Here is a 22,039-nt window from a genome sequence, read left to right as displayed (position 1 = left end):
GGGTAGAGAGGCAACGGTGAAGCGAAGTGCCATGTGCGAGACGGGGTCTAGGTCTGATGTTTTCATTTGCTTTAGTACATGTTTCGACAACTTTCCCTTTCGTGCTTTTTCGTTATCTACATCATATCTAGCATTTTTCTGAACATGTATTGTTTGTTCTTGTGTTACACAACGCACGCTGATAAAACCCAAGGGCTCACAAAATAGCATGTCGGTTCGTCGAGAGAGGCTGAGTGACACCATGGTGTGCCACATCGAAATTCCAAGTGCTACCCCTTGGCCACAATGCCCGATATCTGGAGGTTTGTTGCAAGCTTTAGCATGAAGCATTCACGCAGACGGGAAGCGGATGGAGGTTATGTGCACCACACACGGAGATCTGCCTGGCAGGTACTCGTCGGGGATGAGCCAACCCACTCGACATCGTGTCACACTCTTTCCAACAAACAATCTGGCTTGCTGATTTGTGACACAGACTCCAGTCATTCCCCGACCAATGCCTCAAAAGAATGCAGTGGTACTGTTCTGGCTTCATTCCTACCAAGGCTTGTTCAGTTGCCCTCCTAGAACCCACCAGCGCCCGATCCAATGTCCAAGCTGGTTGTAAAACTACCAATCGACCACAGAACAATGTCAGCAACTGGCCAACGAACCGAGCGGACATCAGCCCCATCCTTCACCACGGTCCGCAACGATGACACTGCACCAGACCAAATTTTTGGCATCGAGCTTGAATTGTAAGTCCGCAAGATAGCTCGAATTCCCAATTCGCTCCTGACTGGCATTTCTAGCCTGTATATGTGTCGGAATAAACGGGAGCCTATCGGCATAATACATGGAGTGCAAAGCAGTAACATCGGCGCAAATGCCGTCCGTGCTGTTCTTAGCGAGGACATCCGCGGGCATTGTCGTACTTGCAAGAATTCGTTCACGTTCAGACTACCTCTCGATCCTGGGCATGAAGCCGAACAGTGGCTCGATGAATCTAACGATGAAGAGGGTGAGAACTACAGGCTATGGAGCGTAACCTCCGAAAGTCTGCATCCAGAGAAAGAGTCTGACCTGTTATGTGAGCATATCGGGACCAAATACCTCGTCTCTGGTGTTGAGGTCAAGTCCAGAGTGCTCAGCCTAAGCACAGACATAATAATATCTGCCCCTGGGTCCAGTCACCAACACCAAAAGTCAGCCCGGGAAGAGATATCAGCAGTCCTCCAACACCTTCGAGGTCGATTAACCTCCTTCGAGAATGACCAGCAGGAGTCATACATATATGCAAACGAAGGCTGCGGTCTGCATGTTCATGTCGGCAATTATGATCGGTCGTTCGATGTCGATACGATCAAGAAGCTTGTCTGTTTCAACATCGCTTGTGAAAGACTGATCGACCAAATACATTCGCCGCATCGGGTTGACGGATACGAAGCGACCGTCCGTCCGTTGGACTACTCTGGTGACCCAGACTTCACTCGCGATACCTGGTCCATGAATGATGCGTTCAACAGGCCCCTGTCCTCAGGCTTCTTGTATCGAGCATACTGCCGCCGGAGGGCTGAAAAGGACACATATTACCAACATACCGACCAGGCCACGTTGGGGAACCGGTATACGTTCCCAAGGTCACACCTGCATGATAAAACCATCCATCTGGCTAGCATTTCGAAGGGCATCGACTCGTGGATGTATCTGGTAAGAGAGGCGCCTCTCCTGGTTGACATTATGCAGAATCTATACCCCCTTAATTCCCGGAACACCATAGTCAACCTCAAGAATCTCACGAACCCCTTCAACGTGGCGAAGAAGAAGAAATTGACTGTCGAGTTCAGACAACATGCAGGAACCCTTCAGACCGATCGCGTACTGGCTCAAGTGGACTTTGTAACTCGTATGGTGAACTTTTGCCAAATTAGTAGCTGGATTGATGTGCGCAATCTCATCGACTCAGACGGACCGCTGCGGCAAGCTGATGCCACCATCCTTCTACTCTGTACCACTATTGGTTTCAGCAGGACCACGCTGAGCTACTACACCGACTGTTCGAACCAAAGCTACACAAAAGCGATTCGACATCAGGAATGCAAGCAGGCCCAAAAAGCCAGTAAAGCCGGAAATCTGCTGGCGGACGTGGCTGTCAACGCTATCGAACAGGAGCGGACACACCTAGATCCTTCAAACAGGCGGCAAGCCGTTGCAGAGAAGCTTCAATTCGGTGGGTACGGGCTCTTCCCTCGAGATCTTGCGAAGCAGCTGCTCGGTCCAAAGGCAGACGACGCTGTGGTCGAACGTATCACTCTGGGCTTCGACAGCGAGATCCAGCCAAATCGCCGAAACTATAGCCCATCGGCTTACGCGTTCTCGAAGAAGTATTCCGTACCTTCGGCCGGCAGCTCTTTGACGACTTCACCACTCATCAGCCCTGGCAGCGGCACTTCCGAGTCCCGTGGCAGACAGCATGAACGTGGTATAGAGAGGAATTCCAGCAGCTCACCGTTGGCATTGTCGGGAGTCTCAAAGGAAGAGCAGACGCCAGGTCGCCATATCTCACCTGCCGCTGGCCTACCTGATCGTTCTCGGAAGTCTCTAGGTGAATGAGCTGGTCTCTCGACGGCGCCAGACCGAGGCGCCAGTCCTCGTAAGCACAACACGGAGAGGATACAAATTGGACGTTATGCGTGCTCTGTTTTTGATGAGATACGCGTTCCGCAGCTTTCCATTTAAAGGTAGGTCCTATTGGTTCCTCTTCCTGGTTTCTAGCTGTTACTAGGATAGTCTTTATGCATCATGTATGGAACTCTGCGATCTCTCTAATCAAAGATACTGGCCCGCAATTGCCTCCCTTCTACACTCACCACCTTAAAACATTGCATCCGTCGTCAACTTAGCTTGATCCCTTGTCTTGCGGGACTTGTGATTGTCCGGTCACCGCAACGATAAGTCAACCATGACCCAGGCGGGGGTAGAAGTATGTCACTGCTTGCCATTCATTACTCGAAGGTTGAGCAAACATGCAGTGGCGTAGTACAAGTAAAGGCCGTGGAGCGCAGGATTGCAGTATTTCTATACCAATTTTTGGACCCAAAACATTGTAACATCCATCAGACTATCCGACCAACGATTTCAATCGATCAAACATCCGCCATGTCTGCGGGCAAGCAACTAGGGCTAAGTTTTCCAACGTCAGCCAAGGCAGAAGATGCCAACAAACCAGCACTGACCTTTGGTGTTGAGCTGGAGTACATCTTCGCCACGCGCATAGATCAGCTCGACGAGAAAAGTCTCCACATCACCGACCGAGATGCCATTGCGGTCGACGTGGTCAGAAAGGCGGTTCAGGAGAAGCTTCAGGCCAAGTGTAAATTATGCGGCCAAGATGTTGCCTTCGACCTCAGGCTCTTCGATGGTCGTAGGCACGACACAGAGGCTCAAGCGATCGCTGACGCCCTCAGAGCCCTCGGTGATCGTTCGTTTCAGGAACAAAGTCCTGATGCCTTTACCTCGTGGGAAGTCGTTACTGAAGGCGTCGCCGCAAAAGCCGCCGAACTGACAGCGCTGGGCAAGGACGAGCAGATGTATTTCTTCAACGGCTGTGAAATCAAATCCAGAGTGCTGAGCCGAGCAGAGGATTTGGTAGTACCGGATGAAGGAGCCGATCACGACCATAAAATTACCTGTGAGCAAGAGATACGAGCAGTGCTCCAGAAGCTAACACAACGGTTCTGTCTCTTTGATCCGGAGGAGGACCGAGCAGATTACTTGTTCCCGAACGAGAATTGCGCATTGCACGTCCACGTGGGCCAGCAAAGCGACGGCTTCGAGCTCCAAACGGTGAAAGAACTGCTTTGTCTGAACCTGGCTTGCGAGGGGCAGATCGACCAGATGCATGCAGTGAACAGGATCACTGGCGGTGACTTCGGTATCAAGCCACTGTCTGGTTCCTATCCTCACTACAACCCATATGTGTCCGGGATAGAAGGGTACGTTTTGCTGAACCGTACCCATTCTCGACATTTCATTCCAGAACATTGGTTAACGGCGCGTCCAGGATCGATGAAACGGCCAAGAACATTCCGCTGTCGTATCCTTTTGGGCAAGGAGCATATAGGCGCCAGCAACAGGCTCTCGATATCATCAAGCCCAAACTCTACCAGTCAGAGTCCGGCTATTACCCAGATTCCTATTTCGATAGCATCCCAGGTCTTCGTCAACTGACCATGCGAAACGACATTGATGCCCGGCTGACTGTAATCGAATACGCACCAACGCTACATTCCCTGCACGCACTCTATGGACACAGGCCACGAAGCACCACCTTGAACATAAGCAACTTAATGCACCAGGCTGATATCGAAACGGTGGAATACCGCCAACACGCCTCCACCATGTCAGCGGATGCCATCCTTGCTTGGGTTGATGTGGTCCTCAACATGACTTCATACTGCCGAGATACGAGCCGCGAAGACCTGCAGGTACTTGTTGGTTCCGACGGCAGTCTGCGGAAGGCAGGTACGAGCCATCTAGATTTGCTGAAAGCCGTCGGATGTGCGCCTGAAACAGTAGACCATTACACCAGAAGAGAATGTGACAAGTACCAGCGAAGCCTACGCCACGCGGAAGCCAACTCGGCGCAAGCCGCCAGCAAAGATCCCCTCGCTAGCCTGACACTCGTCAGCATTGCATTGAGCGTCTGCAATTGAAATGGTCCAAGGTGAAGCATCGGGTTGAAGAGAAGCTGCTCTTTGGTTGTTACGGACAGTTCCCACGCGCTATCGTCGATGGTATCGTGCCGCCGAACACCTCAGAAGAGGCGAGAGCCCGGATCACCACAGATTACTCTCAACAAGTCGACTCGTCTCCTTGGATAGCGTCAAGGTTCACCATGACAGACAGCAGGCCCGGGTCGTCCGGCAGCGACACTTCCTTCTTTCCTTCCTTCAGCCTAGGAACTCCCTTGACCAACAGCATGCTGCCAACGATGCACCTCAGCATCGCCAGTTCCAGCGGAGGCCCACGAAGAGTTTCCGAGCGAGACGGCGACGTATCTCCGGGACCACTGCTTGGATCACCGGTGATCCCGGTGGCCGACCAGCGTCGATCCCGCGGTCAAGGTCCCGCAGAGACGTCAACGCATCTCCAAGTGCCCGGCAGAGATCGCTCTGCATCGCGGCAACCATGAGGCTTGTTTGATGCCATGTTTTGATCTTTGGTTGATTTGCGAGCGGCCGGAATCCTCTCCCAACGGTAAACTGCCGCAGGCTTGGTCGTAGCGTTTTGCGAGTGCGATTGCATGGTCACCATGGTGTGTGACAAATAGTACCCATGCCGACGACGTGCAGTGGCCGTGTTCCATTTGTTCTTGTAGGTAGTCTTTCCTGTCCTGTTAGTTAGCTATGTACTCTGTGTATCTTGTTGATAACTCACCAAACTCGGCATTTCATACCTTCTCCCAAAGAACTGCTCGTCTCTCGTAGTAGTAGAATGGCGTTGGCAAAGAAAGAACCCAGGCATCAGGCTCTCACAGATGCCACACCCTCCCACTAGCCAGCCCAAGGTTGACAATACTAACCAACCCCTCACCCAAAATCAACCCCGACGCCAGCACAATCATCGGCGTCTCCTCTCTCCCCCTCCATCTCGTCCACCACCACATCAACAAGCCTCCCGCTGTGCGCGCAAGCGTAAAAGAGGGAGTATTGTACATGCCTACCGCAACAGCGATACCTCCTGGCACATACGGAACCCACCACGCACCCTTCGAGCCGTCCGGCTGCCGGCGAGACCCGCCGTAGATCCGCAAAGCGGTGATCAGAGCCCAGAGAATGGCTGCGCCAGCGGCAAAGGTAGGCGTGTGCGAGGGTAGTCCCGAGCCGGTCACCAGTCGCGCGGTGAAGATCCAGACGAAGCCGGTGGGGACCTGGAATAGACCGCCAGGGATCTTATAGACGTTAGTGTAGAGTTTGTAGACCGCCGCGCTTACCACAGCGCCAACGCCAGATCCGATAAGTTGGCCGTAGAACTGAGCTTTCGGACTTGCGCCCAGAAGATGCCCGGTCTTGAGATCTTGCAGCAGATCACCAGCTTGCAATGCGCCGGCCTCGCTAATTCCGCCCGCGAGCAAGTTGATGACTACTGCATTCTTTGAGTTCGTTGGTGTTACGAGCGCGAAGATCAATTGAGTGAGTTTGCTAATACCGCTGACGGGGTTCAAGTCGGTCTCGCCGAGAGCCCGTACACCCATGATGGAAAGCAGAAGGGCCAGTAGGAGGGCGAGGAGAGTAAGGCCGATGGAGATGATGCCAGCAAATGAATATTGAACGGCGAAGACGCAGAAGGCGAGGGTCAAGACGAGACCGACGAGAGTGGTTTTGACCCCGATCTGATGATGGGGCGGAGCATCGTAGTCTTCCTCGTCATCGAAGCCGGCGCTGGCAGATTTTGAAGTGCTGTTGGTGTTGGTCGTCGTGAGAGGATCGTTGAGATTTACAGGAGAATAGCCACGAGTAGCGGAGGACGTGAAATGAGCCACCGTGTGTTGGAGACCGTGTTGTCGGATACTGTTGATGATTTCGGGAGCATAGATGCGTGTGTACCAGATTGTCGGTCGTAGGATAAGCCATCCTAAGCTCACAATGGCATCTGCTAGCATGATAGCCAAGCTGATCCAGACAATCCAACCCTTAGATCCCGTGTTCCAGTCTCCAACATCTCCAGCTGCCCAGCCTTTGGACTTGGCCAGCGGCGATAAAACAGCCCAGCCAAGAACGGCACCGATGAACATATGGATCGTCGTTGCTGGTCCCATGATGATGCCTTGGCCGACGTACGCTGGGCTGGGATTGAGATTCCACAGCCACACATTAGACAGGTGGGTGCCCAGGATGGGAAGACTATGCAGTTGAGGGATGAAGTAGGTGAGAAGTGTCTGACAGAGTGAACATCAGCTTGCTTTGCTGCCAATACAAAGTATGAGATACGCACATAGACACCGCTGACACCGAACGAGTACATCAGCAGTCGGATCTGCTTCTGCCAGTCCTTCTTCATCCTGTCCTCGTTCTTCGACTGATTGAAATCGTCGCCCTCACTGTCTGTGTTGTTTCCAGAATCCTGCACTACTGCTGGAGAAACGTCGCCCATCAAGCGCTCTTCCTCGTCATCGTCAATACTGCTCCTTGCCTTCTTCGCCTTCTGTCTCTGCTCCATCTCACCCTCCGCGCCGCTCTTCTCACCACCGTGCAGCACTCCAATCATGAGCGCCGTAGCCGTCCCCGACGGAAATCGCAACTTCTCCCTCACAATCACTTCCTTCCTCAATGGCACCGCAAACACAACCCCAAAGAAGCACAGCCCGAGCGCCCACAATATCAGCTTCCCCAGCGGCAGCTGCAGTCCCCCAATCTCCCTTGCTGTCGCCAACGCACTCACAATGTCCGGATCTGTTGAAGCTGATTCTGGCGTCTCGTCCGGTTTCAACAGAAACTCCAACGCCGGCACCACACCGACGAATCCGCAGCCAAGCGGCATGGTCCCTACCGAGCCCGCGACCGTCTGGACCAGAACGTTTTCAACCTCACTGAACCCCTCCCCCCAGCCCAGCCTCTGAAACGTCTCGCCCATTCTGCACATCAGCGCTCGCAAGCCCTTGAAGTACGCGAAGCCGATTAAGGCGCTCGGCATGGCCATGCCAGAAATCCATCCTGTTTGCAATCCAAAGTAGGTATTAGAGAACGCTATCAGGACGCCGATGAGGAGGCCGAGGAAGAGGGCGCGGAAGGTGAATTGGGGCTGTTCGCTGCGCTTTGCGAGGAAGTCTGGGTCGGGTTCCTGGCCGATGGGCTCTTGGGCGATGCTGCGGGAGGTGGTGTAGTCCAGATCCTCGCCATTGTCGTCGCTGCTGTCGTCGTCGCGGAGGAGGTAGTGGTCCTCGGAGCCTCTGTCTGGCGCCATTGTGGGCGGTGCAGCAGAAGCACCAGCAAGAGACGCGCGGGAGGAGAAGAGAGGATGATATTGATGCCATATCTGAGCCAAATGACCGCATGCCGAGGCCGGCCGTTGTGAGCTTGGGCCACAGCTTATTCCCACCCCACCACCATATTTCACATCACAGACGACGTCGGACAGTTGAAGTCGATATACATCCAAACAATGACCGCCGAAGCAACAACAAAACTCCCCCCGGGCTGGTGGATCAGAACCCACGATGGCTCATTTGCTGGACCTCCGCCAATCCCACAGGACTACACCAACGACGACGATAGCGAAGTCGACGGCGTGGATGGCCAAAGCGTGGTAGACGACGAAGGTGGCCTCGACATCCGCCCCGACTCACCAGGCTGGGAGGACATGGAGGCCGACACCGAATCGCTGACCGTGCAGTGCCTACTTTGTCCGCAACAGTTCTCCTCGCCGAATCTTATGCTCGAGCACTGCAGCAGTAGCCATAACTTCGACTTCGTCAACGTCGTGCGATCGCGAGGCCTGGACTTCTATGGAGCGATTAAACTCGTCAACCTTGTTCGATCGCAGGTGCCTGGTTTGGCGAATCCGGATCAATTGGCGGTGGCATCGCTGGACTCGGACGATCTGCTCAAGCCTGTGCTGGAGAACGATGCGCTGCTGTTCAGTCTGGATGATGTGGTCGATTTTGAAGCTCTGGCTGAGCAGACGCAGGAGGAAGCGGCGGGCGTCGACAACGCTGGATGAGCTGGCGTGGCAGGAGCTTACGACTCATAAAGCATGAAGGCTTCGCCTACTGCGGTCATCATTTACGATCGCACGGCTGAAGAATAACCATGACCATGACCATTACCACTCGAGTTCGGAATGCCGACCTGAAATACTACAGCTTGTGCACCAGCCGCTGATGTCTGCTGTTCGGAGCAACACGCGACTGGTGATCGCAATCAGCGACACACCTTGTACAGGACACACTGAGCACGGGTGAAGCGGCGAGAGTGGTGTTCATAACCTCAACGAGCTCGCTTTGAACCGAGCAGTAGCACTGACCGGATCAGTGAGATTCGAGTTTGCAGGAGACGAGATAAGGGAAGCAAGTGGAAGTCTGAACAAACTTCCATAAGTTCAGCAGCAGCGGTCACAACATCCCCCCACCACCTCTCAACCCATGCTTCCAAAACTCCTCCCTCTCCGCCTCATGCACCCCCTTCACCCTCAGCACCGCCACCAAACTCGCACCCGCCCATGCTCCTAAAGTCTCCACACCCCTCACCTCCGTCTTCACCACCTCCGCCTTCCCCTTTCGCATCTCGCCCTCCACCTTCCTCGTAACGGGATCCTGCACATCGTCGTGGATTCGCTCCACATGCGGCACGCTCTCCTGCATCGGCATTTTTGAAGACGAGAACTGCACTTCCGGCGTTTGTCTGTTGGCGATAGCGGTGATGTTTGCGGAGCGTTCTTGTAGGATTTTGGCGTGGTGCGCGGTCGCGCTGCCGTAGCTGTGTACGTGATCCCAGCCGCGTTGCTCGATGAGAGAAGAAAGGTCTTGCAGCAAACGGGGCTTGAGACCTGGGATTGCTGAGAGGCCGCCGGTGATGATGATGCGAGAGGTGCAGAGTGCGCGGAGGTCGAGCGGGAGGGAGAGCAGGACGCGGTAGACCAGGTGAGTGATACTGAGGTCGTGGTCGTCGAAGTCGGTTGGTGAAGTTGAAGCCGTGGGCAAGAGCGTGTCTTCGACTGGTTTGGAGAGGCGGGTGAACGGAGTGTAAATGTGGCGCAGATCGTCAGGTGAGGGAGAATGGAGTTTGATGAGGCCCGAGGTATGGTCGCTGTTGTTCCCAGCTCTACACCATGCCATGCGGCGTGTGACTTCTTCAGCGTATTCAAAAGTCACGTCTGACTCATCTGCGTTGCCGCCCTGCTGTAACTGAGTCTTCACTTCTTCTTGCAATAACTTCGCCATTTCCCTTGTTAGCATCTTTCCAGCCCTCACACTCCGTCTCTGCGCAACTTCCTTGTACTCGCCCACAGCCGTCACCACAGTCTCCTCCCAGCCAAGCTCAACCACCAGACCATTTCTCAGTCCAGCGCCAACGCAAGCCAGCAATGGCGTGGTCAGCAGCACAACCGAAGGCGGCTGTGCGTGATGATTGAAAAGGACCTTCAACGCAATCTCCACCAATGGCGTCGGTAGTAACGACGGCAAAGCCAGCACGGCTTTCCTCGGCTTCGTGTCCAGCTGGAGATAGTCGATGTGCACTGTCCTCACAGCCCGCTCCAGCTTGTCCTCCACCAGGCCAAGATCTACCGCGCGCAAGTCGCTGCGATACAGCTCATGCTCCGAGCCCCAGTCGTCCTCGCTCTGCAGCTTCCGTCGCTTGCGTCGACATTCCGGACCACAAGCGCGGTAGTCGCCGACACTCCTTCCACTATCTGGAGTGAAGTGGTAAATGCATCGTGGCCTGCTCTCGCCCGCGAAGCCCGCAGAAAGGTGTTGCGAACCCAGCTCGTAGATGAGGTTTTCTTCCTGCTCCACACGGTACGAGCCTCCTGGGCTTCCGAATTGGCTGGAGATGCTGCGGTTGAGGAGGGGTGTTCGCGGGGAGTGGGGTGGTCCAGCATTGGCTCCAGCGAGGGCAGAAGTTGGTGGGCGGGTGCGGATGGCCGGGCGGTTGGAGAAGTAGTCGGCGGTGGAGGATGCCATGTTGGCAGAGCCTGAGAAGATTGCGTATGCGACAGCGTGCTGTATGGGCCTACATCTTGCTGGTTGATGTCGCTGTCCACTCACTAGTCAGCATCTCAATGCTACCAAGCTTCGCGGAGAAACAATCGGGCCGCTGGAGCTCGGACGGCATTTGAGAATTCTCATTTCTCGACAGCAGCTTTCAGCATCGCCAGTCGCATACCACGACATTATCTACCCCGACCATCCTGTAGACTCACATTACTAACTGCCGTAGTCTACGCGGCAGACTACCACCGGCATCATGACACCCTTTATCCTCACCGAGACGTCCGCCGGGTATGCGCTGCTCAAGGCAAAGGACAAGAAGCTGCTCAAGCGGGATGACCTGGCGAAGGATGCAGAGACGGCGGAGGGCATCAACGGGATGCTGAAGTTGAAGCAGTTCAGGAAGTTTGAGAGTGCGAGCGCGGCGCTCGAGGAGGCGGCTGCGCTCACGGAGGGAAAGGTGCGGTGGACACATGCCTCAAGACCAGACGACCAGGAAGGCTAACCAGCACCTACAGGTCACACCGATGCTTTCAGGCATGCTGAACGACTTGAAGGAGGAGAAGAAGATATCGCTCGCCGTCGCTGACCCCAAGCTCGGCAACGCGATCACCAAGATACCCGGCCTCCAAATTTCACCTGTCTCAGACTCGACGACCGCCGACCTCTACCGCGCCATCCGCGAACACCTCCCCTCCCTCATCCCAGGTCTCATGCCCGAGGAAATCAGCACCATGTCTCTCGGTCTCTCGCACAGCTTATCCAGACATAAGCTCAAGTTCAGCCCTGATAAGGTGGACACTATGATTATCCAGGCGATAGCGTTACTCGATGACCTCGACAAGGAACTGAACACGTATGCTATGCGAGTGAAGGAGTGGTATGGCTGGCATTTCCCGGAGATGGCGAGGATCATCAACGACAACCTAGCATATTCGAGGGTCATTCTTTCGGTGGGCATGAGGACGGCTTGCGCTACGACGGATCTCAGCGACATCCTTCCAGAGGAGATCGAGTCCGCGGTCAAGGCGGCTGCTGAGGTGTCCATGGGGACGGAGATCACTGAAGAGGACCTCGACAACATCCAGGCTTTGGCGGAGCAGGTCGTTGGCTTTACAGAGTACCGACAGCAGCTCTCATCCTACCTTACCTCGCGCATGCAGGCCATTGCACCAAATCTCACCACCCTCGTCGGCGAGCTTGTTGGCGCTCGGCTGATAGCACACGCTGGGTCCCTGATGAACCTCGCGAAGTCACCAGCATCTACAGTCCAGATCCTTGGCGCGGAGAAGGCTCTCTTCCGGGCTCTCAAGACGAAGCACGACACGCCAAAGTACGGTCTCATCTACCACGCCAGCCTGATCGGACAGGCATCCGGCAAGAACAAGGGCAAGATTGCGCGCATGCTGGCGACCAAAGCTACGCTTGGGCTTCGTGTCGACGCGCTCAGCGAGTGGGGCACGGCAGGCGAAGGCGCAGAAGAGGAGCCAACGGAGGAGGAGAAGGCCAGTGTCGGAATCAATGGACGCGCAATGCTGGAGAGGCGACTGAAAGCTTTGGAGGGCAAGCCACTAAGAGCAAATGCCGTAGCCATTGGACCGCAAGGGCAGAAGCAGCAGGTCCAGCCAGCCAAGTTCGATCTCAAGGAGGCGAGGAAGTACAACCCGGACGCCGATGGCATCTCACCCGACGCGCCAGCCGCGCAGCCCAATGGTGTTGCATCATCAAGCAAGAAGCGGAAGTTGGTGGAGGAGATGGACGTCGATGTCAACGTACCCGCGAAGAAGCCCTCCAAAATCGTGGCAGAGCCTGATGCAGATTCCTCCGAGGAAGATGACGAGAGCGAGGCACCGCAAGACGAGGGTGATGGCAAGCTTATCACGTCTACGAACGTCAACGGCACTGCTTCCCGCACGGAGGCGAACGGCCAAATACCGACACCAGCACAGACGCAAGCGAGCCAGCCAGGTTTGAAGCCGGAGGGGAAGGCCAGTAAGAAGGACAAGAAGAAGGACAAGGAGGGCGAGACGAAGGAGGAAAAGCGCGCACGGAAAGCCGAGAAGCTTGAGAAGAAGGCTAAGAAGGAGGCGAAGAGGTTAGCAGAGGCACAGGCAGGTGCTGGGGCGGAGAAGGAGAGCAAGAAGAAGAGGAAGGCTGATGACATGGACGGTGGGGAGAAGAAGAAAAAGAAGAAGGTCAAGGCTTGAGCGCTTTACGTCGAATTCACTGGCTTGTGCAGATGGCGTGCTGGTGGTATGACTATGCGGGCGTGTGGTGATTTGTCTTGCTGGCTGGGTGTTCGAGGCGTTCCTAAGGCCGCGGAGGACGAGCAGGCGCATGTCTGCTCTTTGCTGGCGGAACGGTGCTCGCTTTCACTGTTGATACGGGTGTGTAGCATATACAGTACGCCATATTCACATCGTTGACACTGCCACCCTTGTCTGGGTACCACTATTCTACTTCATTTGTACGTTGTGTGAAGCCTGAATATTCTTCCGGGTCAACGGGGATTGGAGAGCTTCTAGGATGAGCGAAAGTTTAGGGAATTGGGCTTCAGTGGGTTGCATTGAAGTATGCTTGGAGCTGACATTGCCGCAGATTGCCAATGATATAAAATGCAACCTCGTCGCCTCTCCCGACGATACTTTGCTATGGCTCTGAGCTCCCAGCTTTTAGCAAAGCAACATGCTGCCGGAGTCAACTCACTCTCTTACAACGCCAGTCCAGCCACCGCAATCAACCCAGCGCCCAGCAAGCCTCCGACACCCGTCGCCACCGGCGCAGCTCCCGTAGAACTCGACGAGGCACCACCAGCCGTCGCCGACGATGGCGAAGCACTGGTACCCGACGACGATCCACCATCCTCGCCCTTGAACCCCTCCAACGTCGTCCACGAAGCCTCAAAATTCGAGCTGGAATTCGTACACGCGGATCCGACCGTGTTGTTCGATCCTGCGACCCACTGCACAGCGGCGCACTACAGAAACCAACGTTAGCACCGACGCGTGTCAGACCGGAACGTGGAGAGAGACTCACCTGGTACAGAATCCCATCCGGCGAATTATCCACCACCTACAACACCCCCTTCCTCCCCTCCCACTCCCCCGGCGCGCTCAAAAACTCAAGACAGAAATCGCTCACCCCCGTCGTCTTCACCACCGGCACGATCTCGGTGAAATTCCACGGCGCTTCAGTAGCGACAGTGCCGCGGAAACTCCACTCGCCCATGGGGTGGACGTTTTGGATGAGGGTTTGGAAGCGGTCGACTTGGAGTGAGGGGGCGGACGCGAAGGAGGAGGGGGTGAAGCCGCCGCAGGGGGAGGTGGGTTCAGTGTCTTCGTCGAAGCCGGAGGAGGGGGGGTAGAGGAGGACGAAGTGGGCGGCTGTGAGGGTGGAGAGGGCCAGGGTGGTGAGGAGAGTGGGGAGAAGCATGTTTGTGGTGGTCCTGAGGTGTGCTTCCGTGTGGCGGATCGTTGGTCCTGAATGGGTTGGTTTTCTGACGAAGTGTTTTGCGGATGGTGTTGTGGAAGCAGGTTGAGGTTCGTTGTTGAACGAAAAGATCGAAGACAACCTGCATTCGAATTATCTTAGATCAACTCCTCTAATTTCACACGAGACGCTCCTTCCACAACAAGGCCTCGAAACCTTCTGGGCTCAAGCCATCAAGCCTTTTGATTGGCTGCTTGGCAAGCCTTGAGTCTGTATGCGCAAGTTTCTCACCACTTCGCTTCCCGATGTTAAAGATGCAGCAAAGGATGCGATAGTCGCGACGGTGATAGCATGGGTAGCGAAGGTCTAAACGGACCGTTTGGTGGTTTTGACGCCGGCATAGGGGCAACCCAGTGTGTTGATACTTCTCGCATAAGCAGCCTGGATGATCTGTGGTCATCAGCCTCTGTAGTGGCAGCAACTTGCACGCCCGCTTCGAGAACGACGACTTACTGGGTCTCATCTGATTATGAGGATGCGATCGCAAAGCTGCCGTCAGATATGATTTTCATCAGGAGACCTTCCTGCGTGGGCTGACTGTCATCTGTTCTAAAACATATAATCAATGATCGAAGAGACTGCGTGCCGCCCGAAGGACCAGCTGTTGTGTCATCACGCCGCCCAGGATGTGGCCGCAAGAAGCAAGACGGCCATAGATCTCTCTGCTTGGAGGAACTGCGCAGAAATGGCTTCTTCTCTCGCGGTCAGATGAATCGCAATTCTGATCCTCAGCGAACGTGGTGGCACCGCCTTCTGTGCTGGAGCGGAGAACGGTCGTTCATCATGACACGCGCCAGTGCCCGATCTCCCGTTGGCCAAAGGTCTCTAGATGACGACCAGAATCCCCTGAGCACCGGAAATGGATGAATCTGAGGTGTGAAATACATGTATGCAATGATGTCTTCCAGCCGTCGACGAGTTCATCTTTCACAGACAACTTTTGAGCCTACGCTGCCGTTTGTTCTCCCTGGTCTTGAAGCCCTGCAGGTCCGCCCAACATGTTCACACCCCTTCGCTTCTCTCAGTAGCGCGCTCAGGGCCATACCCTAGCTCTGCTGTTCGAGAAGTCAGCCCGTTGCTTATCCAAACCCCGTTGCACGGAGTGCTGAACTGACGTTGTGTTCCTTGCTTCGAATCGCTCACGACCATGCACCCTTTCTCGCCCAGCTCCGCGAGATGTTCATGTTCTTCTGTGTTCCTCTGGCGGTAGCGGTTTCCCGTTGAATCCCAACACCAATAACTGATCAATCCGATGCCCACACGCGTAATCACCTCGAAGACCCAGTCTCCCTCAATTACCTTGAAGCTTGAGTTGCCCTGGCCGCTCACTAAGCCCTTGCACCACAAAACAAACGTCCCCACAGATTCGCAAGCTAAGCAGATGTGCCCGAGATCCGTCCCAGCTTCCGCGTCGAGCGGACATGCAGGTGGAAGAGGAGGGCCCACGCCCAGTCCGAATGAGAGGTAAGTAGGGTTGCCAAAGCACATGTAGTATGTGCTGAGAAATTGCGAGAGTTTCATCCAGTGCGGGACCGTACTAATGGAGAGCCTTGAATTGATTGTTGTGTTGAATCGCCGGTCCAGTAATAGAAGTCGCCAGGCAGACCAACGCGAATGCTGAGCATAGGGTCGTTTGATAGGCGAGATAGGAGAGCGCGAACATTGTTGTGGCGATATGGGGGCGGCGTAGAGCGATGGACAGACGTCGTCTTTTGCAAGATTGTGACGAGAGCGGATTGAAGAACGAGGGGAAATTCGAGGGAAAGGCCACGACGATGTATGTCTGGTAAGATGTAGAAAATGAGAGCCGGGCAGCCTACCTCGCCAATGGTACGCTCATACGCCAACAGCCAGAGGGCCAATCGAAGGTCGCCTGTTGCAAATCAGTGGGCAGCCATGAACCCAGAAGTCCACGCTCGGAGTCCACCGTTCTTGACACCAAGCCATCACAAATTCGAAGGACCCGACCGGTTCCAGAAGAAATGTTGCGATATGAGGATGTGGTATTAGAGATGGTGCAGCGTCGGTGAGAACCCCTCGAGGCCTGGTGCGTGCCAAGCATCCCCTTGATCTTGCCGATGCTTCTCCCGCCCCCAACCTCTCCGCACCCCACTGGTGGAAGACTCCAGCACAGCAACACCTCCCTGTCTCGCGATGCGTTGCGTTCGACCTTTGCACCATCTGGAGCATCTTGATGCGTGGCATGTGGCATGCAAAGACGACCTCGCGATGCCCTACAAGCTGCCATACATGGTACACCCTCCCGGCACTTCTCCACGACCCGACAGGTTGGCGCGTAGTGCAACATCCTTGCCAACATCGCAACCGACTGCAGTAAAGACACCCATGGCTGCGAGTGGTGGACAAACCCAACACACGGTACTGAGCCTCTACGCCGCAAGCATGTCTGTTGTGTCCAACCACTGAAGCGAAAGGCCGTCGAGCAGGACAACTTTACACTAGGCTCCTTATCATTCGAAGCACCCCCGTCTGCAGGGACAACAAAGCTTACCGCAACCAGACCGGCTCCGCAACAATCCATGTCCAGTATACACTGGGGGCAATCTACGTCCAGCGAGCTACTGCAACCTCCTGCTACCCAGTCGATGCTTCTGCTGCATACTACCGTTGTACCCTCTCGAGTGCATTTCTTTTAGGTCTGCTCGCGTAGGCTTCAACCTAACTCTGCTTGTTGAAACTCGCAGCTCCCACCGAGCCCTCCAGCTGGTCGTACAGCAGCAAGCCATCCACTGGTGTAACTACCTCTTTCCTCTCTGTCACAACGTGTCCATCCATCATATCCTTTCTCTATTCCTTTATCATTTACTTGCGGTGTGTCTGTCTCAAGCTCTCGACCATGATGGATTCGAACCCAGGTCTTTCGCACGATGACGCCGACCGTGGCATCTCGGCCACAGGCTACGAGATGCAAGCCGGGGCGAAACCTAGCGATCATGTGCGAGTCCAAGAGACTAACGCCGAAACGCCCGAGTATAGCGGAGTCGACTACACCTGCGAGGACCAAGCAGACATGCGCCGGCTAGGCAAGAAACAAGAACTGCGTAGGAACTTCCGGTTTACCTCTATCCTAGGCTTCGTGTCCATTGCCATGGGTACCTGGGAAGTCATCTTGAGTGCCACCGCTGGAGGTCTGACCAACGGTGGCACCGGCGGTATGGTCTGGATGTTCGTGGGCAGCTACTTTTGCTTCGGAACAATCGTTCTGAGTCTCGCAGAGATGTCCAGTATGGCCCCGACTGCAGGCGGACAGTATCGTATGTCGTTCGCTTCGAGTCTCCGAGAGAACTTTGCTTACAACTCCGGCAGATTGGGCGAGCGAGTTCGCGCCGCGCAGCCAACAAAAGTTCATATCCTACATTTCCGGCTGGATGTCGACGCTGTCATGGCAGTGTGGCACTTGCTCCGGCATGTTTCTACTTGGGACACAAGTGCAAGGCCTCATTGCACTCACGCACGACTCGTACAGCGCACAGCCATGGCAGGGCTACCTCTTCGTCATCTTGATGGTGTCCATTGGCCTGACGTTCAATACGGTCCTGGCGAAACAGCTACCTTTGATTGAGGCCATCATCCTGATCTTCCACATCTTTGGATGGGCGACTGTGCTCATCGTGCTGTGGGTTCTGAGTCCGAAGAACAGCGCCCACCATGTCTTCACTAGCTTCGAAAACGAAGGTAGATGGTCATCGATCGGTTTGTCCATGCTGGTTGGACAGGTCACGTCAATTTACGGTCTGATTGGATCGGATGGAGCTGCGTGAGTTCACACGAGTCCTAGCGCGGCCCAAGCTGATGCCTTCAGATAGTCACATGGCGGAGGAGACCAAGAACGCCTCGATCATCGTGCCCCGATGCATGCTCTGGTCGTACATTCTCAACGGCTCCATGGGCTTCGTAATGCTAGTAACATACTGCTTCTGCCTGACAGACGTCCAAGCAGCGCTCGACCCCGAAATCAACCGCAGCGGCTTCCCATACATCTACGTCTTCCAGACCGGCACGGGCAGCATCGGCGGTGCGATCGGTCTGACTAGCATCATCCTCATCCTCGGGATCGCGGGCGCTACCTCCTTCTTCGCCACGACGTCACGGCAGACGTTCGCATTTGCTAGAGATAATGGACTTCCGGGATCTAAGTGGATTGGAAAGGTGCATCCGCGCCTCCTCGTCCCTTTGAACGCTATCCTGGTGACGTTTGGCTTTACTATTCTGCTGTCTTTGATCAACCTGGGGTCTACTTATGCCTTGTAAGCAGATCGTCACCATCATAAAGGAAGCACTCCTTCCAGCTAATCGCTCTCCCCCAGCAACGCAATCATCTCCCTCCAACTCCTCGCCCTCATGTCCACCTACGCCATCTCCATCGGCTGCCTAGCCCTCAAACGCCTCCGCAACGAACCACTCCCACCCTCGCGCTGGTCTCTCGGCAAATTCGGTCTTCCCGTTAATCTGTTCGCTTTCGCCTACTCTTGCTTCGCTGTCATCTATGTCTGTTTCCCAGTCACGACGCCAGTGGTGGTAAGCGAGAACATGAATTGGGCTATTGTCATGTTCGCGGGCGTGTTGGTTATTGCGTTGGTGTATTACTTTGTACACGGGCGGAAGGTGTATGAGGGGCCGGTTGTGTTTGTGAAGCCAGCGGAGGAGTAGGAAGGGTGGGGAGCCTTTTACTTCGAACTCTGGCAATTTACGGACGCTATGTGTTGAGGACTACAAGGACCTTCTTGGCTTTTCTTGGAATATCCTCGACTCTGTGCACAAGATGGTGAGGTCCTCCAGGGACGAGGCATGAAGTCGTTCAAGGTCGTTCATTGGCCGGCTCTATCCGCCGCTAGCTGGCGTCCATCAGGCGCTTGTTCATCAGCCTGAGGACTCTCATGCCTCCCACCAGCACTCTTTCACCTCGAGAATCGGCAGAACAGTTCGAATATCACGCCCCTCGACACCAGAGGGAGATATCACTTTGTAGGGTGTTTTGATTTCACTGCCAGTCAAGGTAGAAAACTCGAACGCCTTGTCAACCCCTTCCCGTTCTTCAGTCCTCAAGAATCTCCTTAACCTACACGAGGCATATGATTTCAACTGGTTTTGTGAACAGATGGTCTCATCCGGCTTTGTACTGATGTCGAAGTCTCTCCTAAGCAAACCGGCGACACTCACTCTGTCGACGTTTCTGATTTCGAGAAAACCACGTGATTTGAGCAAGTTTGAGCAAAATGGACAATCGATTGGAAGGCGCTGTCAGCTTCAACGTCAAGACTTCTGAAGCATTCTGGCATGCGTGTCGTCTTGTTGAGAGGAGTCCACCAAGGAACGGTACCAGCCACCACGAGCCGACACATCCCACTTTACTGGGCCATTGTGGACGTCTACAGAGTTTAAGTACGCCGGCTCTGGCTACTCGGACGCCTTCTAACAAGTACCTGACCTAGAGCGCCTTCTTTCGAGGTGCGCTGACCTCCGCGGACGCTGTCGTGCTCCCAGTTTTAAGCAAACAACAGGCCATCACGATGTCTATGTCCATGGACATGGACATGAGCAGCTCTGGGCCTTTTAAAGCAACGAACCAGAACACTGCTCTTGGATATTGGTACGTCAAGCCAGCCATCTGAACGCCGCATTTTGAAGCACAGTACAGAGCTTTCGTTGTTCAACAACTTGTTCAAATGTCCAAGACGTCAGCTGACCATTCCCTCCAACACCAGGTATGCAATAGCCGGTGTGATCGGCCTCCTCACTTGCATCAGAATACTCCGAGCTCTGGAGAGCCGGCGGAGACGGAAGACTCAGCAGCCATCTCATCCTCAAGGCGTGCTGCAGCAGAGCTATGCCACAATCGCTGCTTCCTTACGAGAATTGTCGTACCCTCAGCCCATCTTCTTCACAGGCCGACTAAGCAAACACTTCACGCCATTACCTGTCGGGAGATGGCTCATCCTCGTAATCTATTGGACGATGCTGCTATGCTTCCTCTGGTCAGACACGATTGTCTCCCCAGACAGCCCGATGTACGCCTACAAATGGGAGAAAGTCGGCTTCCGCGCTGCCTGGGTTTCGGTCGCCCAAATACCCTTCATCTACCTGCTGTCGTGCAAATTCAACCCCATCACCCTCCTAACAGGCATATCCTACGAGCGTTTCAACTGGCTGCATCGATGGGCAGCTCGAACGGTCTTTCTCACAGTGGCGGTGCACTGGTCGTTCTTCTACACCGAGTGGTCGCTCGCCAATTACGTCAAGCTGGAGTTCGAGATGATGCCGATGGTCAAGTATGGCTTTGGCGCTTGGTCTGTCATCGGCTGGATGATCCTTTCAGGTTTCGGATTCGTCCGGCATTTGAGTTATGAGGTCTTCGTGGCACAGCACATTTGCGCTGCTGCGACTCTGCTGTGGCTATTGTATGTTCATGTGCCGGCTTATGCACGATACAACCTCTACATGGCGATGGGGTTTATTGGCTTTGACTGGGGATCACGTATCGTCTGGACATTGCTGCGAAACACCCATCTGCTCGATCATGGCTGCAAAGGTGCACTAGGCTATGCAGCCAGCTTGGAGGCACTGCCGGGCGACATGGTCCGCATCACGATCGAGAATGCCGGGTTCAAATGGGGAGCCGGCCAACACGTCTACATCGCCATCCCCAGGTTGAGGCCTTTCGGGCTGCACCCTTTCACGATTGCTACTGCCTGCCAGCGTGGCAATGGAGAGCTGACTAGTCCATTGACGATGGTTGTCAAGGCACATTCTGGCTATTCGCGAGCCCTACATCGTGCCGCGCTACGAGAAGGTGATCGCACCTATCGTACCTTCTTAACTGGACCTTGGGGCTCGCCTCCGGATCTCTACCCTTACGACTCGGTCGTACTGATTGCTTGCTCGAGCGGAGCATCCTTCACCACTCCGCTCGTGCAAGAACTTGTTCGGCGACCGGCCTGCGTGCGCAATGTTGTACTGCATTGGATCGTCCGATCTGAAGAACATTTCTCCTGGTACAAGAGTGAGCTGCAAGCCCTGGCAGAGGCTACGCAAAGTGGCTCACTGAGCCTGCAGATAGTGGTGCATGTCACGAACCCCTCGCATTCGACAGATTCCATAGCGCCGGATGAAGAGCGGAAGATGACAGACTCAAGCAAAATCTCCGCGGTAGATTCGGAGTCCGACACATCTTCCAGCATGGGGAGTTTGTCGACACTCTTGGAAGGCAAGAGGGATCGATTCTCGTCCACTTTGTCGATGAGATCTGGAAGTCGCCCTTCCGTCGAGTCTATGATCAGACCAATGGTTGAAGCTGCGCTGAGCGAGACGGCGGTGGTTGTCTGCGGAGGAGTATCTATCACCGCTCAGGCCCGGACATTTGTGGCGGCACTGTCAGACGAAAGGGCAGTCCACAAGGGCTCTGGTGCGCAAGGCATCTACCTATTTTCGGAAACGTACGGTTGGTAGAGTGAGAAAACAACCACGTCGGCCTTGTTCCGCCCCGCCATCCCCAAAGAAGGCAGTAGTGGGAACGACCAATCAGAAGGCTACAAATGCAGCGATCGAAAGAGGCATGGCGTCGATTTTTGGTTCAAAAGCAGTTTGTCAGAAGCTGTCATCACCGCAAAAGCGCCGGTCATCGGTGAAGAAGCATCGAGGCTACATCTCGAACCAGCTCGAGTGTATGCTACCATCAGTATAAAGAGCTGTGGTTCTGATCATTGAGGGACGTTAATGTCTACCAAAGAAAGCAACAGCGTAACGAAGACCTTCCATCTCTCTTCAAAGACAATCGCGACTCTCATTGCACTCCTCGCACTCACACTGGCTTTCTTTACTCCCTTGAGATCTACTCTCTCGAAG

At 54.7% G+C, this 22,039-nt stretch overlaps 10 protein-coding genes across 10 annotated transcripts; 7 read left to right on the top strand and 3 right to left on the bottom strand.

Annotated features, from left to right (window-relative positions):
* Positions 1 to 630: 630 nt before the first annotated feature.
* LTR77_000580 (uncharacterized protein) lies at positions 631 to 2,592 on the top strand (the record flags this gene model as incomplete). Its single annotated transcript, XM_064797845.1, has 2 exons — positions 631 to 737; positions 792 to 2,592. 2 exons carry the CDS (start codon positions 631 to 633, stop codon positions 2,590 to 2,592), a joined length of 1,908 nt encoding a protein of 635 aa, XP_064664079.1.
* Positions 2,593 to 3,138: 546 nt separating this feature from the next.
* On the top strand, positions 3,139 to 4,694 carry LTR77_000579 (uncharacterized protein; the record flags this gene model as incomplete). Its single annotated transcript, XM_064797844.1, has 2 exons — positions 3,139 to 3,974; positions 4,019 to 4,694. 2 exons carry the CDS (start codon positions 3,139 to 3,141, stop codon positions 4,692 to 4,694), a joined length of 1,512 nt encoding a protein of 503 aa, XP_064664078.1.
* Positions 4,695 to 5,512: 818 nt separating this feature from the next.
* OPT8 (OPT superfamily) lies at positions 5,513 to 7,944 on the bottom strand (the record flags this gene model as incomplete). Its single annotated transcript, XM_064797843.1, has 2 exons — positions 5,513 to 6,919; positions 6,976 to 7,944. The coding sequence occupies 2 exons, from the start codon at positions 7,942 to 7,944 to the stop codon at positions 5,513 to 5,515; spliced, it is 2,376 nt and encodes a 791-aa protein (XP_064664077.1).
* Positions 7,945 to 8,142: 198 nt separating this feature from the next.
* Positions 8,143 to 8,700, top strand: LTR77_000577 (uncharacterized protein; the record flags this gene model as incomplete). The annotated part of the gene is made up of 1 exon (XM_064797842.1): positions 8,143 to 8,700. One exon carries the CDS (start codon positions 8,143 to 8,145, stop codon positions 8,698 to 8,700), a length of 558 nt encoding a protein of 185 aa, XP_064664076.1.
* A 391-nt stretch (positions 8,701 to 9,091) lies between these two features.
* LTR77_000576 (uncharacterized protein) lies at positions 9,092 to 10,660 on the bottom strand (the record flags this gene model as incomplete). The annotated part of the gene is made up of 1 exon (XM_064797841.1): positions 9,092 to 10,660. One exon carries the CDS (start codon positions 10,658 to 10,660, stop codon positions 9,092 to 9,094), a length of 1,569 nt encoding a protein of 522 aa, XP_064664075.1.
* Positions 10,661 to 10,943: 283 nt separating this feature from the next.
* Positions 10,944 to 12,894, top strand: NOP58 (Nucleolar protein 58; the record flags this gene model as incomplete). The annotated part of the gene is made up of 2 exons (XM_064797840.1): positions 10,944 to 11,147; positions 11,206 to 12,894. 2 exons carry the CDS (start codon positions 10,944 to 10,946, stop codon positions 12,892 to 12,894), a joined length of 1,893 nt encoding a protein of 630 aa, XP_064664074.1.
* A 503-nt stretch (positions 12,895 to 13,397) lies between these two features.
* LTR77_000574 (uncharacterized protein) lies at positions 13,398 to 14,119 on the bottom strand (the record flags this gene model as incomplete). Its single annotated transcript, XM_064797839.1, has 3 exons — positions 13,398 to 13,664; positions 13,724 to 13,759; positions 13,829 to 14,119. 3 exons carry the CDS (start codon positions 14,117 to 14,119, stop codon positions 13,398 to 13,400), a joined length of 594 nt encoding a protein of 197 aa, XP_064664073.1.
* A 2,914-nt stretch (positions 14,120 to 17,033) lies between these two features.
* LTR77_000573 (uncharacterized protein) lies at positions 17,034 to 17,958 on the top strand (the record flags this gene model as incomplete). The annotated part of the gene is made up of 2 exons (XM_064797838.1): positions 17,034 to 17,451; positions 17,504 to 17,958. The coding sequence occupies 2 exons, from the start codon at positions 17,034 to 17,036 to the stop codon at positions 17,956 to 17,958; spliced, it is 873 nt and encodes a 290-aa protein (XP_064664072.1).
* Positions 17,959 to 18,007: 49 nt separating this feature from the next.
* On the top strand, positions 18,008 to 18,847 carry LTR77_000572 (uncharacterized protein; the record flags this gene model as incomplete). Its single annotated transcript, XM_064797837.1, has 2 exons — positions 18,008 to 18,444; positions 18,505 to 18,847. The coding sequence occupies 2 exons, from the start codon at positions 18,008 to 18,010 to the stop codon at positions 18,845 to 18,847; spliced, it is 780 nt and encodes a 259-aa protein (XP_064664071.1).
* Positions 18,848 to 19,707: 860 nt separating this feature from the next.
* On the top strand, positions 19,708 to 21,643 carry FRP1 (ferric-chelate reductase Frp1; the record flags this gene model as incomplete). Its single annotated transcript, XM_064797836.1, has 3 exons — positions 19,708 to 19,787; positions 19,831 to 19,902; positions 19,945 to 21,643. The coding sequence occupies 3 exons, from the start codon at positions 19,708 to 19,710 to the stop codon at positions 21,641 to 21,643; spliced, it is 1,851 nt and encodes a 616-aa protein (XP_064664070.1).
* Positions 21,644 to 22,039: the final 396 nt, after the last annotated feature.

This window comes from Saxophila tyrrhenica (assembly GCF_035928015.1).
Source record: "Saxophila tyrrhenica strain CCFEE 5935 chromosome Unknown scaffold_1, whole genome shotgun sequence".
Taxonomy (NCBI): Eukaryota; Fungi; Ascomycota; class Dothideomycetes; order Mycosphaerellales; family Extremaceae; genus Saxophila; species Saxophila tyrrhenica.
The sequence above is the reverse complement of the archived record's forward strand: the minus strand, read 5'-3'. Positions and strand labels throughout refer to the sequence as shown.